Source organism: Babylonia areolata, chromosome 3 (assembly GCF_041734735.1).
Source record: "Babylonia areolata isolate BAREFJ2019XMU chromosome 3, ASM4173473v1, whole genome shotgun sequence".
Taxonomy (NCBI): Eukaryota; Metazoa; Mollusca; class Gastropoda; order Neogastropoda; family Buccinidae; genus Babylonia; species Babylonia areolata.
In genome coordinates this window covers 35,491,159-35,511,241 of record NC_134878.1, presented here as the reverse complement: position 1 = coordinate 35,511,241, position 20,083 = coordinate 35,491,159, and the positions used below count along the sequence as shown (strand labels likewise).

Below are 20,083 nucleotides of genomic sequence, written 5' to 3'. Positions count from 1 at the left end.
CACTGCCATTAAAAAGGTTTTTAAAAAAAAAAAAATAAAGCAGCAGCCTATTCCATCGCTACCCCCTGCTCCTCCACTTGCGGTGGCTCAAGGTCCGCCAGGATGGAGTATTTGTTTTTGGACATAAATTTTTCGGATTCCGACCGGGTCGGAATTGTCACGCTCTATAGCAGACTAGAAACCCCCACCCAGCCCAGCACTAACACCCAGACAACACAAACACAGACTACAACAATCCGGGGTTCACATACATTTGTTTAATCACACACCTAGCTTGCCCACAAACAATAACCACAACCCCAGCTGCAACAACACTTAAATAACAATGGATAAATATAACACACACACACACAAAAAAACCCACACAAAAAAACAACAACAGAGCTTTAAGATAAGGAAACAAGCACAACGTTAATGCTGTCGTGACGACGACGACGAACAGTAAGTGACGACGACGAAGAACAGCGACGACGAACACGAAGAACGGCGACGACGAACACGAAGAACGGCGACGAACACGAAGAACGGCGACGACGAACACGAAGAACGGCGACGAACACGAAGAACAGCGACGACGAACACGAAGAACAGTGACGACAAAGACGAACAGTAAGTTACGACGACGTAGAACAGTGACGACGACGCGAAGAACAGCGACGACGAACACGAACAGTGACGCCGAAGACGAAGAGCAGTGACGACGAAGACGAAGAGCAGAACACCCAGACAGCTGAGCGCCAGGCCAGAGAACGCTGGCGACGGAAGCCAGCGGCAGGCGGCAGCAGCCAACGGAGGCCTGGACCAAGGAAGTCAAAGGCAGGCAGAGGGGTTCCCGGGGAGACAGTGGAGGGTCAGTGGAAGAGTAGGGAAGTCCGTGGATAAACACGAAAGTGGGAACACTGAAACCACTTCCAGAGAGGTACCACTACCCCAAAGCTGGAAGTTCACACAGAGCACACAGAGACCACGACCACTCGGAGGAAACTGATCCCCACTACAAGCGTCGAAATGGGCAAACAGCCCTGAAGAGAGCCAAAGACTGGCACGGCTGCCTCCTCTGACAGTCGCGGGCGAAAAGCCCAGAATCTTGTCATTTGTTGACAAGGAAGAGGCTGATCTCAGTTCAGTGACAGCCTGAACTGAGACCGAGACAGACTGAGTATCTCGTGCAAACCGCACAACCCACACTGCTCTCTAGCTAGATGGGGTGGGTGAACGAGGGGGTTGAGCACTCATATCTGATTTTGTCATGAGATGTGACAGGAATAACCACCACCTCGGCCCCTCCCGATCCCGCCGTGGCCGCAGCCCTCCCCTCCTTGAGTTTTGGAGGTAAGGGGAGCTTCCGGCCACTTCCGCCAGCCCGAGGGCCAGGCAGACGAGAGGCGGGGCGAGGGGGGCCGGGGGGTGGGGTGGGGCGGGAGGCGGACAACGTGCCTCCGCCCGAGGCTTTTCTCTCCCGCCCAGCAGCCCCTGAGGACTGCCGCGCAGGATGGGAAGGGGTGGACACAGCGCCTCCACCCAAGGCCAACTGTTCCGACGAGGCGGTTAAGTCGTCCGTCTGCGTTCCTGTGGACGTCGTCTGGACCGCGACGTCCACCGTCCTGGATCTGACGACAGAGGCATACGACGCCTTAGGCGACGCGGCCTCCACCTGTTTCCTTGCCTCAAAGAAGGAAATTTTCTGTTCTGTCTTGACTTTCTGGATTTGTTTTTTTCTTCCAGGCGGGGCAGTCCTTCGATGAGGACGGGTGGCCACCTCCGCAGTTCGCACACAGGGCTGCACTGACGCAATCGCCCTGGTGCGCCGCCTTCGAACAGGTGCCACACGCCTCTTCCTCCTTACATCGGTCTCTCACGTGTCCGAATTTCTGACACTTAAAGCATCTCAGAGGGGACGGTACGTACAGGCTGACATTAACTAGCAGGTATCCGACCCGAATGTCCTTGGGGACATCCGGGCAGCAGAAGGTGAGGAAGAAAGTGTTGGTCGGGACTCTGTCCGACCCCTTCCTCACCGTCACCCTGTACACATCGGTCACTCCCTGAGAGGACAGTTCGCTCTTGATCTCGGCCTCAGACACACCTTTCAACTCCGGGCATCTGATGACTCCCTTTGAGCAGTTGAGACCTTTGTGAGGGGAAATCTTCACTGCCCTATCCACGAAAGTGGTCGCCTTGAGAAGGAGCTGTGTCTGTCTTTTGGATTCTGTCTGTACTAAAAACGCTCCGCTCCTCAGCCTCTTGATGGATCTGAGCGATCCTGCCAGACACTGAAAGCCCTTCTGGACAGCGAAGGGGCTGAGAGCCGACAAGGGCTTGTCGTCATCAGCGCCCTCCATCACTAGCCACGATGGCCAAAAACCAGAGGTCTCAACGACCTCTGATTCAGAGTCTGAGTCGTCCGTTCCCTGTCGTCGTCTTTTTCCGAGTTTGGGGGGGTGTATTTGTTTAGGATTCATGTTGAAAGAAAAATGTGAATTCATCCCTCCCTTACCCACCCACCATGGGGTCCAACTTAGGGGCCAGGGTCAAGGGAACACCAGCTTGACCCCTTCCAGGTTTCGGGAGGGATATACAACCAGCAGCCCAGCTCCAACGTGCTCCCCCCCGATCATGCCCAGCTCCCGGGGACAGAGAGCCGAGCACTACGGGGGTTACCTTCGTCAGCCACTAAACTGCCAGTCTTGACCCAGCCCCACGAAGGGGTAGCCGATTGACACACACGGGCCAATGTGTGCCGCCTGTCTTAGGAGAGGTCCGAGCCAAAGGGATGTGTTGAGAGCAGCGTGCTCTCTCAATCCCCAGGATCTCATTCCCCTCCATCACAGGTCGCGCCGCACGGCAAACACGGCGGGCCTAAAGAAGGCCGCAGAGAAAAAAAGAATGTGGAAAAGAAGGCTTGATGGGGAGCTGAGGACAGAAAAGAGGCGGTAAAAAGAAGAACAAAGAATAGCGAAAGGGACAGTGGGTCACGTTTAGTTTGGGCCTCACTCACGACCTGTTCGGCATGGGAAGCCCTATCAGGGGCATCAGTACAAAACCACCACTTATTCAGCCCTAACAGCTACGATGGCTATGTAGGCTGTCAATTAAGACCTGGGACCAGAGCACCAAACCCCAAGAAGCACTGATGCCCCCGCCGACATAGCTCGCTCGATCACTGGCCACTAAGCCTCCCGACCACGACAAGGTAGTGACCCTCCCGGGAGTGGGTCAGGAGAACACCAGCCTGACCCCCTCCAGGTTGAAGCCATCCATCAATTCACTTACCTTGGGTCCACCATCACCGACAACCTCTCCCTTGACACTGAGATCAACAAGAGGATCGGGAAGGCAGCCACAACGCTAGCCCGCCTAACACAAAGAGTGTGGACCAATCCCAAGCTGACCACGAAGACAAAGACGGCTGTATACAACGCCTGCATCCTCAGCACCTTGCTGTATGGCAGTGAGGCATGGACCACACATGCTCGTCAGGAGAAAAGGCTCAATACCTTCCACCTGAGAAGCCTACGGCACATACTCGGCATCTCCTGGCAAGGCAAGGTGACAAACACCGAAGTCCTGACTCGCACTGGCCTCCTGACCATGTATACCATGCTGAGACAGCGTCGGCTGCGCTGGCTGGGCCACGTTTGCCGCATGGAAGATGGTCGCATCCCAAAAGACATCCTTTATGGAGAGCTCGCCACGGGGTAGAGAAGTATCGGCCGCCCACAGCTGAGATACAAAAACATTTGCAAATGTGACATTAAGGCGCTTGAGATCAACACTGAGTCCTGGGAGGGCCTTGCAGATGACCGCAACAGATGGAGAAGCACTCTCAAGAATCAGCTACGGATTGGTAAGGACAAACTGTCAGCTGCTGCAGCAGAAAAGCGAGCTCACAGAAAAGTGACGGCAGCCAACAGACCATCATCACCTTACGCATATGACTGCTTTGACGGCGACTGTCTCTCTCGCATCGGTCTCTACAGTCACAAGCGATGCTGCTTGGTCCAAGCAGACAGTCCATTTAGACATTAGGTCGGATATACTCTATCCATGGTCAGCCATGACCAAAGGAGGCCTACTAATATATATATATATATATATATATATATATATATATATATTTTTTTTTTAAGTTCTTTGCCAACTTGTATAGAGCCTGTTGCTTGGTAGTGTGTTGGGTGAAGGAGGCATTGTGGCAGGTTAGGCACTAGATTTCTGGTCCAATGATCACCAGTGATCATGGTTAAACTAAAGGCACTGTATTGGCATGGTACTGCCCTTGGGAAATGTGCTTTACTTCCTTACTCTCATTTTCTTCACTCCGTCCAGGACTGAATGGCCAGATCTCCACCCGACTCTGATCGAGCAAGGTTAAAGCAGTGGAAAGAGAGAGGATTGGCCCCTCCTTCCTATGTGCAGACCCAGACACAGTAGATAAGAATTCACTGCCCCAATGGACATAACAGGTTATGGGATCTTCAACCTTTTTAACCTATAACAGAGAAAACAACAACCCAAGAGTGGTATTTCTGTCACACTTTCCCTTTGTTTTTTCACAAAGCAGATGTGGTGGTGCAGAGCATATATGGATCAGTCTGATTACATCAAAAGCTATGACGCCTCCTTGAAACTGAAACTGAAAAGCTGAAACTGCGACACTTACCCTGAAGAGGGGTGGGAGGATGGGCCATCCACAGCCGACGACATGTGGCCACTAGACATGGGCATGGAGGTGCCAGTGGTGTGATGCTCCTCCCTCCTCCCCCCCTCCACCTCCTCCCTGCCCTCACCTTCCCTCTTGGGCCCCTCCTCCACTCGCACACCCTGCTTCCTGCCCTGACCCCCTGCATCACAGTCACAATCATGCTCATTTCAACAGACAGAAGAAACATGACAGGGAAAGCTTTTAGTTCTTCAGCTGTAAAAACCTGGAATTCACTGTCTTTTTAAACAGTCCATCACTCTCTGTCCATCACAACCTTTAAAACATATCTAAAGACACTATTTTTTCAAGCAGACTTTACGTTATTATGGAACTTTTCCCCCCAGTCTGTACTCTATGGATCCACATTCATTTCTTTTACGTGTTTTTCTGTGTGCATGCCAATATGAGTGGAGTGTATGTGTTCTTGTGTCTGACTTACATGTTACTGAAATGTACTCTGTGAGGTATGAAAGCACTATACAAACGTGCTGTTATTAGTTGTAGTGCCATCTTTATTATTTCTAATATGGATTTAAAGACAATAACAAAGGGTAAAACTAAAACTGTGAGTAAGAGTTACAATGTTAAGTGTACTTTGAAACATTTGCACATGAACTGTTCTTGTTGAGGTTGTACAGAGTGATATTTACACACATGACTGTCTGAGTGTCTGTATCAGTATTATCAAAATTGGTTTATTCCAACTTCACATCATTCAACAAAAGCTTCTGGTAAATGATTTTAACCAACACATTTGTCAATAAGATGATATTTATCTTCTAACGCATTACCTGTTTTTTGCATTATCTAACACATTTTGTTGTGCCTGAGTGCTCAAGGTATGATACATCTTCATTTATCCAATTTGAAATTATTCGTGCATTTACAGGCTCATCACTCGATCTCTCAGCTCACAGGTGACAAGTCCACTACATTGAAACAAGACAAAGGATGGACTAAAAATATCAAAAAGTGGAGTAAAAACATATTCAGCTGCATATACTAAAGGGAAAGTAATAAATAATGGTGGGCTTGGGTGTGGCACTTGTCCAGACCTTGACCCCTGTCTTGACCTTTACCTTGTTCTGACCTAGACCTTTACCTCCACCCTTCATCCCTGACCTAACCTTAATCCCCTGACCTTGATCCCCATTCTGACCTTGACCCCTGTCTTGCCATGCTGCTCTGCCAGGTAGGAGGGGTAGGAGGTCCTCTGTTGACACAACACCGTTCTCCTCAGCATTGCTGCTGTCATTGACGCCAGTTCTCCTGTTGTCTGGGGAACTGAGCCCTGGTTCTGAGGCCTGACCAGTCAGAGAACCACTGTCCACAAAGTGCCTCTGCTTCACAGACTTTGCGCTGGCAGTGAAGTCTTGCTGGTTCTTGCTGCTGCTGCTCCCTGCAGCATCTCCCTTCAGCAGCGGTAGTGGTGGTGCCCTGGGGCGTTTAACATGTTCCATCCTCCGGTCCTGGTCCCGGATGTCATCAGGGTGGACCGGGGCTCTCAGCGCCTCACTGTTGTCCACCCCAGCACACTGCCCATCATGGCCTGTGTCTGGGTAGTACCCCCACAGGTGGTGGGAGCCGTCGTCTCCCTCCTCCAGCCGCACATACAGCAACCCTGTCATGAAAGTTTCAGTTTCAGTTTCCCAAGATGGCATCACTGCATTCAGATATATCCATATATCTGCTACATCCATCACATCTGCTAGGCAGATGCCTGACCAGCAGCATAACCCAATGCACTTAGTCAGCAGGCCTCAAGTGTATGCATATGTATTTGCGTACCTATCAGAGCCTATTTCTTAAACATGATTTTGTCAGAGGACAACACTTATGTTGCCACAGGTTCTTTTTCAGAGCACCAAGTGTGCGCTACAAATGGGACCTTGGTTTATCGTCTCATTTGAATGACTACATGCTCAAGTTTGGTTTTCCAGTCAAACTTGGGTGAATAAGCAAGACTGGGATTCAAACCAAGACCCTCACACTAGTCACAGACACTGTATTGGCAGATAAGCATCTGAAACATTCTGCCACCTTCCTTAAAGAAGAATCAGTGTCAGAGATTCGTTCACTCACTCACTGTTGATTATGTTAGTGGAGAAGTGGCCTATTGGTAATGCGCTAAACTTTGGAAGCACAAGTGTTCGCAGGTTGAAGTCCCAAATACTGAAGAGACTTTTACTGCTCCAGTGGTGGCCTTAGTTAAAGCTAGTCTTTTGCATGAGATGATAAACCGACGTCCTTTTTGCAGTAGGCACTTGGAGCATCTAAAATAACTCACAGCAAGAAAAGGGCAGTGCCTGGCAAAATTCAGTTTAAAAAATGTACTTTTATAGAAAATCAAATACATTTAAAGGCACAAAAATTTTTTTTTTTAAATGTGGTACTGCACTAACACACTCCCCAAAGAAAGCAGTTTAAACTTCACACTAAGAAATCTGTTGTGACAAAAAGTAATACAATGCAATGCAATGCAATACAATACGGTTCAAATGCTGATGCTGCTATAAAACTGAAGGCATGAAGCAGTTTTCTCCTTCAACTGCCTCCAAAACAGTATGCATTCATTTTTGACTCACTTGTGTAAACAAAGTGAGTCTATGTTTTAACCCGGTGTTCGGTTGTCTGTGTGTGTGTGTGTGTGTGTGTGTGTGTGAGTGGTAAACTTTAACATTGCCATTTTCTCTGCAAATACTTTGTCAGCTGACACCAAATTTGGAATAAAAAAAAAGGAAAAATTCAGTTCTTTCCTGTCATGTTGTTTAAAACAATATTGCACCTCTGGGATGGGCACAAAAAATAAAAAAAAGAAGCCAAATTATATGCAAACTGAATTTACTGTTATATTTTTTTTTTTTTTTTTTTTTTTTTTTCTCTAAACTTGGCACTTTGATTTGATATTCTGACACAACAAGAGCAGTCCTTTTTATCATTTTTTGTTCAAACAGGAACTTCTTTTGCTAAGCATGGAAGTTATATTTATTTTGTATGTCTTTGGTGCAGATAGTTAAGAAGGGAAATTAATCTGTTATTAATGATACGGGGGTTAATTTGCTTTAAACTGATCTTTCTCTTCTTAAACATTACATTTTGAAATTATACTCAATACATAAAAAGCTTGTGTGTTTTACTCTCAGTGTACAGGGCTTTCACTATGTTCATTTGGCCAAGTGGTCTTTTTCGGAAAATACTAAAGTCAATACTACGAGTGGACTTTATAGATCTATTGGCTGAGCCCTGAAGGTCATAGGCAAAAATCAATTCATTGCGTACACATATTTATACATATTCAAAGCACGTGCTCGCAACCTCGAAGAGCGACATTTTGTTTCAAGTTGTTGACCTGCCCGTTCAATCCTATATTCAATCTACAATACACAATAACATGTGATGGAAAATTGGAGAAGGAGACCATTAAATATTTATCCAGAGAAAGATTTGTGAACGCCTCATCACTTACTGGATTATGCCCCAAACTGCCTAAAAATATCAACAAAATCAATCAGAATTCACAGTTTAAAATATTAAACCATGAGAGTTAATACCCTAGATGAAATGCAAAAATTTCCAGTCTTGACTTTTCTCAAAATTAAGTCCTTTTCACTTCATACGACGTTTAGAAGTACTCGTACTTGGCTCTACATGTTATCAGTTTAACAAAATACTCAATTTTCATATCAACTTTAAAACTATAAAATTAGATGGTAAAATGGGGCGTCATTTACCCCGAGACTGATGTCACTCATGCAGTAGAGAAGGGAAAGAAGAAGAACAACAACAACGGCAGAGACAGCAACCACTGATGAAGTCAGTCAGCCATCCACCCTCAGAACTGACCAGTCTGACAACTCCCCACTGGCTCAGTTTCTGCAGACTACCCCGGGCCTGCACTACGAAAACGAAAACGACACCAGGCTAGACAACACATATCACACTCCTTTGAAACACAGCCATCCAGAACAACAGATCCTGTCAACTTGATATCATCTTTATAATCAAGATCAGCACATGTGTGGGTTGAATCAATATTATTCATATCATACAATTTAATATAGCTCTGAATACTATGACATGTCTTGTGAATTTGAACTTTGATACTGAATTTCTTCAAACTCAGTTTCAACCATGCATCTTGTGTATGGAATGTAACTGAACTTTATTTCTTATATGAAGTTGAATCCTTTTTCACTTAAACAAAAGCAAATCTGAGTTTGAACAATCATTTGAAACAAATAGCCATGCACACTGTTGATATCTATATTTATTTTTAAAGCAAATTTGAGTTGAAATGAAATGAAATTATGGTGCTTAGAGCCTCGCCGACCACTAAGGCCATCTCAAGGCTATCGCCGCGTCAATTACTACTACAAGGCTAAAAAAAAAAAACACCCAATTAAAACGAGTCACCACTTCAAACTTTCCACTCCAAAGTTAAAAAAAAAAACTTCCATAGTTTAAAACCTTCAAATCTGGTTAAAAAGGTTCACTTCTTTTAAGAAGTCCATCAGCGCCCACGGAGGGACATCACGAAACAAAGTCTTCAAAGAAACCGCCGTGTAATGTCTGCGTCTAACGTCATGCAGATCCCAACAGTCAAGGAGCACGTGTTTCACGGTGAGAGGCTCGTCACAGGGAACGCATCGAGGGGCCTCCTCCCCCTTCAACAAGTAAGAATGAGTAAAAAAAAGTGTGCCCCGTACGCAGTCTGCACAGCACAGATTCCTCCTTTCTGTTCTTCACCCCCGAAGGGAGGGTCTCCCCCAGGTCCGGACGGATCTGGAAGAGCTTGTTGTCCGTCTGGGTGTTCCACTTCTCTTGCCAAAGATCCTTAACGTAAGTATTGACCTTCCGCTTCATGTCTGTATAGGGTACCAAGGATCTGGACAATTCTTTCTTTACAGCGTTCCTGGCCAGCAGGTCCGCCCTTTCGTTACCACGAATGCCAACATGTCCGGGAACCCAGGCCAACACAACCTCGTATCCTTTCTTCGTTGCGAGAGTAAAAGTTTCATAAAATTCCAGCAGTTTGGGATGAGTGATATTCCTGCAGGCGATCGCCTCCAGGGCTGATAAGGAGTCGGAAAAGATCATGAATCTCTTCTGTTTGGAAGAGAGAACCATTTTTAACCCCAGGACCAGTGCGGTCAGTTCCGCGGTGTATACCGAGCTGTCAGACAGGATGTGTTCCGTTGAGGGCCGGTCAGGAAAGGCGGGACAGAACGCAGATGCGGCGACTCCGTCCTCTGACTTGGAACCGTCAGTGAAGATGCCTTGAAAAGTGGGGAATTTGTGGCACAGTTCCGAAAAGTAGGTTCTGTAGGCCAGAGAACTGGTGGTGTCCTTACGGTACGAGGCCAGATCGAATCGGACCTCAGGTGTTGTAAAGGTCCACGGGGGGCTGTCAGGGAACTTAGAGAAATCTGAGATGCCACCGACATCCAGATCGGCATTTTCCAAGTGCGGCTGAATGCGGAGTCCGAGAGGAGGTATGCAGTTTGGGTTGTCTGTAAATTTCTTATCGAAAGGGTTGTTGAATACAGCGTCGTAAGCAGGGTTTGTAGGTTCCGAAAACAATTTCAAATAATAGTTCAGGGTCAGCTTCAGTCTGCGGTTGGAAAGAGGCGGTTCCCCCGCCTCTGCGTACAGGCTGTGCACAGGGGTGGTGCGGAAAGCACCTAAGCTGAGACGGAGCCCTTGGTGGTGTACAGGGTCCAACAGTTTCAGGTAGGACGGTCTGGCCGAGCCGTATACAACACTTCCATAATCCAGTTTGGACCGGACCAGGGCTCTGTAGAGGTGCAAGAGAGTCCTCTTATCAGCACCCCAGTTCGTGTGTGCCACAACTCGGATGATGTTCAGGGCTTTTAGGCAAGATATTTTCAGCTGTTTAATGTGGCTGAGAAAATTCAGCTTCTGATCGAAGACGACCCCTAGAAATCTGGCTTCCTTGACCGCCGGGATGGTGGATGTTCCCAGACGGATTTCAGGGTCCTGATAGAATTGGCGAAAATTATGAAAGTGGATGCATTCAGTTTTGGAGGACGAAAATGTGAAGCCATTCTCCTCTGCCCAACACTGGATTTTGTTGACGCAGAGCTGAAGCCGTCGCTGGATGCTGGCGTACGTGCTGCCGGTTGCATATAAGGCAAAATCATCCACGAACAGCGAGCTGTCCGATCCTTTCTGAACGGATTGAACGATGTCATTAATTTTGATGCTGAACAGAGCCGGCGACAGGATGCTCCCCTGCGGGACACCCAGCTCCTGCTCGTGAATGTCGGACAGGGTGGTGCCGACTCTCACCTGGAATTGTCTGTCTTGTAAAAAATTGTGGATAAACTGAGGCAGGTGTCCTCGGAAGCCGAGCTTGTGCAAGTCGGAAAGAATACCAAATTTCCACGTGGTATCGTAAGCTTTCTCCAGGTCAAAAAATATGGCCACCACATGTTGTTTGTTGACAAAAGCATTTCTTATCGTGGTTTCCAGACGAACCAGATGGTCAACGGTAGAGCGATGCTTGCGGAAACCGCACTGTTCCTTCGCCAGAAGGCCGTCGGTCTCTAGTTTCCACATCAGTCTACCGTTGACCATCTTCCATCAGTTTGCAGACGCAGCTGGTCAGTGCAATTGGGCGGTAGTTGGAGGGGTTCGAGGGGTCTTTTCCCGGTTTCGGCAGCGGGATTATGAGGGCTTTCCGCCAGGAGGGTGGAAAGAAGCCTGTGACCCAGATGTGGTTATAAACTTTAAGCAGGGTGTCCAGACAGGTTTGGGGAAGGTGCTTTAGGAGTTTATAATGGACTTCGTCCATTCCTGGACAGGAATCCGTACAGGTCTGAAGGGCAGATTTAAGTTCGTTCATTGTGAAAGGAAGGTTGTAATTCTCTGTGTTGTCGGAAAAGAAGTTACATGGTGTTTTTTCCGACAGGTTTTTGGTTTTAAGAAAGCGAGCAGATTTGTTAGCAGATCTCGAGTTCTGTTCTATTGTGGAGGCAAGCAAATTGGCAACTGCTTTCTTCTCTGTGACCAGAGCGTCTGAAAGTTTAAGATGGTGGAAGGTCGGGCATGCGTTTTTGCCCTTAATTCTTTTTAAAACCCTCCACACTTTCTTCTTGGGTGTGTTGGAGGTTAAGGAAGAGCAGAAATCTCTCCAAGACTTCCTCTGGCTCTTTTTAAAAACATACCTGGCTTTCGCCCTCAGCTGTTGATGGGTTCGAACGCTATCGGACTCCGGTCTCCGAAAGACGCGTCGCTGCGCTCTCTTCCGAGACTTGCGGGCCTCCCGACATTCCGCGTTGAACCAGGGCGTTCTAGGGACCTGAGGCTTGGAGGTAGACGATGGGACTGCTGCTTTGGCGCAATCTAAAACGATCCGAGTCAGAGCGTCAGCAGGGTCCTTGCTTTTCAATATTGTTTCTTCCTGCAGCTCCGCTCTTATCTTGGTGGTAAAAAAACTCCAGTCTGCTTTGTCGTAGTACAGGCGGTCAGGCAGAGAGTCACCTTCTCCATCTGTGGGGCGGAGGACGACAGGAAAGTGGTCACTCCCGTGCAGATCGTCGTGCACTTTCCACTCGTAGTCCAGGACCAACGATGGATCGCAGACCGACAGATCTAAACACGAGAGCTTTCCAGAGGACAGATGCAGGTAAGTGGGAGACTTGTCGTTAAGACAGCACAAGTCCATGTCAGAGAGAAGGTTTTCTAAGAGAAGACCTCGGGCTGATGTCATCTCACTTCCCCAGAGCGGGGAGTGTCCGTTGAAGTCGCCCAACAGTAAAAACGGACGTGGGAGCTGGTCGACCAGGTTCATGAGGTCCTGCCTCAGAACACAGGACGGAAGGGGGAAGGTAGAGAGAGCAGACAGTGATGGTTTTCTCGAGCGTGACTCTGACTGCCACCGCCTGTAAAGGGGTGCTTAAAAGAACTGTACTGTATAAAAGGGACTTTCGAATAAAAAGAGCGACACCTCCCGTCAACCCCTCTTGCTTCGGTTGAGCGGGTTTAAAAACGGAGTTAAAACCAGAGAGAGATAAAACCTTGCCATCTCTTTGCAGAGTCTCCTGCAGTGCCAGCACTGAAGGTTTCAAAGCACGACAAAGCAGCTGGAGTTCCTGGAAGTTGGCATAGAATCCCCGGATATTCCAGTGGATCACTGCCATTAAAAAGGTTTTTTAAAAAAAAAAAAAATAATAATAAAGCAGCCTATTCCATCGCTACCCCCTGCTCCTCCACTTGCGGTGGCTCAAGGTCCGCCAGGATGGAGTATTTGTTTTTGGACATGAATTTTTCGGATTCCGACCGGGTCAGAATAACCACCACCTCGGCCCCTCCCGATCCCGCCGTGGCCGCAACCCTCCCCTCCTCGAGTTTTGGAGGTAAGGGGGGCTTCCGGCCACTTCCGCCAGCCCGAGGGCCAGGCAGACGAGAGGCGGGGCGAGGGGGGCCGGGGGGTGGGGTGGGGCGGGAGGCGGACAACGTGCCTCCGCCCGAGGCTTTTCTCTCCCGCCCAGCAGCCCCTGAGGACTGCCGCGCAGGATGGGAAGGGGTGGACACAGCGCCTCCACCCAAGGCCAACGGTTCCGACGAGGCGGTTAAGTCGTCCGTCTGCGTTCCTGTGGACGTCGTCTGGACCGCGACGTCCACCGTCCTGGATCTGACGACAGAGGCATACGACGCCTTAGGCGACGCGGCCTCCACCTGTTTCCTTGCCTCAAAGAAGGAAATTTTCTGTTCTGTCTTGACTTTCTGGATTTGTTTTTCTTTCTTCCAGGCGGGGCAGTCCTTCAATGAGGACGGGTGGCCACCTCCGCAGTTCGCACACAGGGCTGCACTGACGCAATCGCCCTGGTGCGCCGCCTTCGAACAGGTGCCACACGCCTCTTCCTCCTTACATCGGTCTCTCACGTGTCCGAATTTCTGACACTTAAAGCATCTCAGAGGGGACGGTACGTACAGGCTGACATTAACTAGCAGGTATCCGACCCGAATGTCCTTGGGGACATCCGGGCAGCAGAAGGTGAGGAAGAAAGTGTTGGTCGGGACTCTGTCCGACCCCTTCCTCACCGTCACCCTGTACACATCGGTCACTCCCTGAGAGGACAGTTCGCTCTTGATCTCGGCCTCAGACACACCTTTCAACTCCGGGCATCTGATGACTCCCTTTGAGCAGTTGAGACCTTTGTGAGGGGAAATCTTCACTGCCCTATCCACGAAAGTGGTCGCCTTGAGAAGGAGCTGTGTCTGTCTTTTGGATTCTGTCTGTACTAAAAACGCTCCGCTCCTCAGCCTCTTGATGGATCTGAGCGATCCTGCCAGACACTGAAAGCCCTTCTGGACAGCGAAGGGGCTGAGAGCCGACAAGGGCTTGTCGTCATCAGCGCCCTCCATCACTAGCCACGATGGCCAAAAACCAGAGGTCTCAACGACCTCCGACTCAGAGTCTGAGTCGTCCGTTCCCTGTCGTCGTCTTTTTCCGAGTTTGGGGGGGTGTATTTGTTTAGGATTCATGTTGAAAGAAAAATGTGAATTCATCCCTCCCTTACCCACCCACCATGGGGTCCAACTTAGGGGCCAGGGTCAAGGGAACACCAGCTTGACCCCTTCCAGGTTTCGGGAGGGATATACAACCAGCAGCCCAGCTCCAACGTGCTCCCCCCCGATCATGCCCAGCTCCCGGGGACAGAGAGCCGAGCACTACGGGGGTTACCTTCGTCAGCCACTAAACTGCCAGTCTTGACCCAGCCCCACGAAGGGGTAGCCGATTGACACACACGGGCCAATGTGTGCCGCCTGTCTTAGGAGAGGTCCGAGCCAAAGGGATGTGTTGAGAGCAGCGTGCTCTCTCAATCCCCAGGATCTCATTCCCCTCCATCACAGGTCGCGCCGCACGGCAAACACGGCGGGCCTAAAGAAGGCCGCAGAGAAAAAAAGAATGTGGAAAAGAAGGCTTGATGGGGAGCTGAGGACAGAAAAGAGGCGGTAAAAAGAAGAACAAAGAATAGCGAAAGGGACAGTGGGTCACGTTTAGTTTGGGCCTCACTCACGACCTGTTCGGCATGGGAAGCCCTATCAGGGGCATCAGTACAAAACCACCACTTATTCAGCCCTAACAGCTACGATGGCTATGTAGGCTGTCAATTAAGACCTGGGACCAGAGCACCAAACCCCAAGAAGCACTGATGCCCCCGCCGACATAGCTCGCTCGATCACTGGCCACTAAGCCTCCCGACCACGACAAGGTAGTGACCCTCCCGGGAGTGGGTCAGGAGAACACCAGCCTGACCCCCTCCAGGTTTCGGGAGGTTCTCTATGATTAAGCTTATAATGCATTACGTAATAGTTTAACAAAAAGTTCAGTTACATCTTATATATTTATACATGTATTATTACCTATCTTGTGTGTGTCTGTGTGTGTCTGTATGTTGGTCACACTTAGGTGCATTTCCTCTTTCATTTAAACAAAAGCAAGTGAGTTAGAAATTTTTTTTTTCCTTTAAGACTCTAATTCTGAAAAAAAAAGTGAAAAAAATAAAATAAAATAAAATAAACAATGTGAAATCCAACACAACTTTGTGTGGTCTACATTTCTATGTTGGGAGGTGCACATGACTTTTGTTTTGCAATTGATTTTTTGTATGTTTTGATTCAATTGTTGTAGTAAGTGCATGTCACAAGTGAGTCTTGAAGGCCTTGCTTGCCTCTCTTGTCTTTCATTTTCTAACCGTTTTCAAATTGTGTGATTGTACATGTAATCTGTAAACATTTAAAACGTAAACTGATTCCTCTGTAAGTAACCAAAACCTGTAACTTTTGCAGCAAATGGTTTAAACAGAAAAATAAAATAAAATAAATTTTTAATTGATTAAATCTGAAAATAAAGTGTCAGGCAATGATCAGGGATTTATCCTTTCATCCACTGTTGCTTAAATACAACCCAGCCAACAATAATAAAATAAAACAACAACAACAAAAATGTATTTTAATAGCACTGGATCTTGTGTGGAGACAAATCAAAGTGCTTTCACTCACAATTTCCATGTAGGGATGCGTTGAAAAACAAAACTTATGAACAGACAGAAGGCAGAGAAACTAAGGATGGAATGAGGAAGACGAAGAAAGGGTTATACTGGAAAGAAGTAGGCCTGACTAGACAGAGATCAGAGCAGGGATTTGATGATGATGGTGGTGATCAGAATGATGATGATGATAATGGTGTGTGTGTGTGTTTGTGTGTGTGTGTGTGGTTGTGTTTGTGTGTATGTCCATGTGTGTGTGGTTGTGTGTGTATGTGTCCATGTCCATGTGTTTGGCTGAGTGTCAGTAATGTTGGAAGTTGGGGGTAAAAGCGCACAGGGGGTTGGTGTGTGTGTGTGTGTGTGTGTGTGTGTGTGTGTGTGTGGGTGTGTGGGTGTGTGCGAGTGTGAGTGTGTGTTTGTGTTTGTGTGTGTGTGTGTGTGTGTGTGTGTGTGTGTGTGGCCGGCTGAGTGTCACTGACCATGGAAGCAGGGGATGAATGGTCGCAGGGGGTCAGGCAGGGAGCGGTACAGCTTGTGCTCACGAGGGATCATCGGCTTGCACACTGTCCCAGGATCCAGCATCAGCAGCGATGACTGCCCCGCCACCTGATGGCTGAACGGCTCCAGCCGCACCGGCCGGGGGTCCAGTCTGACAACCCCCACCGACCTCTCCTGCAGTCGCATCACGTTCTCTGGCTCCGCTGCTGTTCGTTGTGCTCCCTGTTGCTCCTCTGTGTTGCTGCTGCCCTCATAATACTGCACACAACAGCAACATGAGAGCTGTGTGACCAATGGTTCATCCATTGAAATGGGAATTCATTTACAGCTTCGGATTTGTGAAGGACCATGACTCTCAATCCTGATGGTGAAATTGCACTGTATCGTTATGCAGCTGCCTTGGAGGTTAGCTGGCCTTTGGGGACCATCCCACCACCAGCTGTCCAAAAACCCTCTTGGCCAAGAAAGTGGGGATGTAACTTGGGCAAGATATTCTCCGCTATAATGTAACTCTAACCCACATAGTCAAGACAGTTGTCTCTTCTGCTGATGGTCACAGTCTAACCGACTGTATCATACTGTGAAGACACAGCACAACACAATATCCATCATCATTACTGGAACCACAACTTCAATCATATCTGTCATGCTACAACAAAATCTCTGTTCAAATCTGGCCTCAAAACACATCAGTACAAATCTGCTTTCATTGTGTGTGTGTGTGTGTGAACTAATGCAGTATTTTCACTTGTAGTGTAAATGCTTATTTTGAATTTGTATGCTCTCTGGGGAAATGGGAGAAAATGTGAAAATGAGAGATGCTGGCAATAATTTTGAATGCAGTCATGTTGTCATGGATGAAGAAATGTGAAGCAATGAGGTGGCATCGATTTCGGTGAAAAACATTTTTTTTCCTTTCATCTTCATTTTTTGTGAACATCTGTTTGCATAAATCAAGCATGAAGTTAAATTAAATTAAATTAAATTATGGTGCTTAGAGCCTCGCCGACCACTAAGGCCATCTCAAGGCTATCGCCGCGTCAATTACTACTACAAGGCTAAAAAAAAACAACCAATTAAAACGAGTCACCACTTCAAACTTTCCACTCCAAAGTTAAAAAAAAAACTTCCATATAGTGTAAGCTGAGACTGATTTTTTCAAAGAATTAATTGCAACAGTATTCAAAACCAGTTCTGTCGCTTGATAAAATAACAACAAACAACATATCCAAAAAGTAGAAAAAAGTAAGCGTCCTGAGATATAAAAAACTGCAGTTAAAGTGATAAACAAAAGCTCTATTCCGCGCTCTGATCCTGTCGGCGTACCGTACAAACATTCCATCACGCGCGGTGCGTCATCCCCCATATTTGGCAGGCCTGACCTCGCAACCCCGGAGTCTGAAACGATGGCGGCAAATGTGTTCGGCACTGGCGAAAGTGATCTAGGTGAGTAATACTATATTGTTCTTGCAAATTATACACATAATGGAAGTCGTTGGTACTTCAGTGTTTCTTATATATTTAATCGTGTTTCAAGTCTGATGGATAATAAGAGAAAATTCGATGGGAACTTGTGTCTGGCACTGACATATATGGTCGCCGCTTATTGTCAAAAGTTGCTGTGTGTGGGTTTGTGTGTGTGGGGGTGGGGGTGGGGGGTATGTGCGTGCAGGGTGGAGGAGGCGTGCGCATGCGCGCGCACATTTGTGTGTGTGTGTGTGTGTGTGTGTGTGTGTGTTGCTGTGTGTGTGCCGTATGCGTGTGTGCCAGTGTCAGTGTGTGCCAGTGTGTGTGTGTGTGTGTGTGTGTGTGTGTGTGTGTGTGTGTGTGTGCCATGTGTGTGTGTGTGTGTGTTGCTGTGTCAGTGTTGCTGTGTGTGTGTGTGTGTGGTGTGTGTGTGTGTGTGTTTTGCCGCATGTGCATATGTGTATGTGTGCCAGTGTATGTATGTCTGTGTGTGGCTGTATATATATATATATATATATATATATATATATATATATATATATATATGGCTGTTCATGTGTATGTGTGTGTGTGTATATATATATATATATATATATATATATATATCATGTGTGTATGTGTGTGTGTGTGGGGGGGGGGGGAAGATGGTGGATGGGGTAAGAGGAGGAGGGGGGCATAGTTCACTGTAAGTTTTTCACGTTTCAGTTGCCGGAATCAGCAGTTGACCCACATGGTAAGATTCAGCTGAAATCACAAATTAAATAGTCAGATAGTTCTATGACAGTATAAGCTTCCGGTTTTACGTTTTCACTAAATAGCGTTTTTTGTTTGTTTTTTTGTTTTTTTTCAGATGTGATTGAGGAAGCATGCGTGCTTTGTGGAATTTCATTAAACTCAGGTGAAGAAGTAGTGAAACAGACCGAAAAAGGCGTCACTGGTTTGCAAAAAGCAGGTCGTGCAAGATGTGACAATAAACGTTTTTACATCGGACAGAGTGTGCACAAATCATGTCGTCAAAATTACTGCAACGTCAATATTATCAAAAGAGATTTGAAAAGGCAGTTGGAAGACAGCAATACACAAGATCAGCCATCTCTTAGATCAAAGAAGACCAAATTTGATATCTCTACTGACTGTCTTTTCTGTGGATGTCCAGCTAAAAGCAGCCAGAAAAAAGGAGATTCTGTATATCAAATCCGAAGCTTCAATTTCCAGTCGCAAATAGAAGAGCACTGTTTGCAACGGGGTCCAGATGACAAATGGGCTGAGAAAATTTTGGGTAGAATCAAAGCTGTTAATGATCTCCATGCTGCAGATGCCTTGTACCATCAGCAGTGCAGTGTCAACTTCAGGACAGGCAAAAACATCCCCCAAGCATATTGTTCTTCGACAGAGGCAGCATGTGCTGTCAAAGGCAGACCAGCAGATGCAAGACGTGCAGAAGCGTTCAGACAAGTAATAGAATATTTCAAAGAGTTTGACGATGAACAGATCACCCTCACAGATCTTTGCAAGAAAATGGAAGAATACCTTGATTCAGATACTTCTTCATACACGGAAAAACACATGCGACAGAAATTAGAAAGCCATTTTGGAGACGAGATCATGATCACCTCCATCAGAGGAAAACATAACGTGGTCACATTCCGTTCAACTGCTGAAAAAATTCTGAACCAGTTCGCAAAATCAAACACAGAAACAGACACAGAAAAAGAAAAACTGAGGATAATCAAAACAGCAGCAAAACTTCTTTTGTCAGACATAAAAGAAGTTGACGCCTCAAGGGAGGAATATCCTACAACAGCAGAAGTATCAGACATTTCAAAGAACATGGAACAGTTACCAACTTCAGTGGTCGTTTTTCTAAGAACACTACTGAAGGGAAAGAAGAATCCAGAATTGAAAATTGCTGCCCTTGGTCAAGCTTTAATGCAAGCAGCACGCCCAAATGTGCTTATTTTACCACTTCAGCTCGGACTTGGTGTGTCCATTCACCATCTGACTGGCTCCAGACATGTTGTTGAACAGCTCCACAGACTTGGTTTTTCTGTATCCTATAATGAAGTCAAACTGTTCGAAATGTGTGCCGCAGAAGAACAAGGTACAGACCTGGTAGGTGTCGATCCCCAAACCAGCTGGATCCAGTTTACTGCTGACAATGTGGATCATCAGATACGGACTTTGGATGGATCTGGAACGTTCCATGGTATGGGCATCATCAGCGCAGCGACCCCTGGCACTAAAGAACGGAAAACGATTCATCGAGATACCAAATTAACTCCACAGAAAATTTCAGCTCTCGGAACAGTGCCAGTTCACTTCTACAATGCCTCTGCAATGGATATATCCCTTACCTATGACATTCTGCAAGAGTTTGCAGTTGAAGATCAGACCAGAA

The 20,083-nt window shown here is 47.2% G+C and overlaps 1 protein-coding gene across 1 annotated transcript in view; it reads right to left on the bottom strand.

Annotated features, from left to right (window-relative positions):
- The window catches only part of LOC143280304 (uncharacterized), a 75,594-nt gene that overhangs the window by 6,678 nt on the left and 48,833 nt on the right, over positions 1 to 20,083 (bottom strand). Inside the window, exons 4-6 of the mRNA XM_076584935.1 lie at positions 16,200 to 16,476; positions 5,844 to 6,323; positions 4,661 to 4,841 (exon numbers count right to left, since the gene is read on the bottom strand). Coding sequence (XP_076441050.1) covers positions 4,661 to 4,841; positions 5,844 to 6,323; positions 16,200 to 16,476 — 938 coding nt within the window. The remainder of the gene's footprint in view (positions 1 to 4,660; positions 4,842 to 5,843; positions 6,324 to 16,199; positions 16,477 to 20,083) is intronic.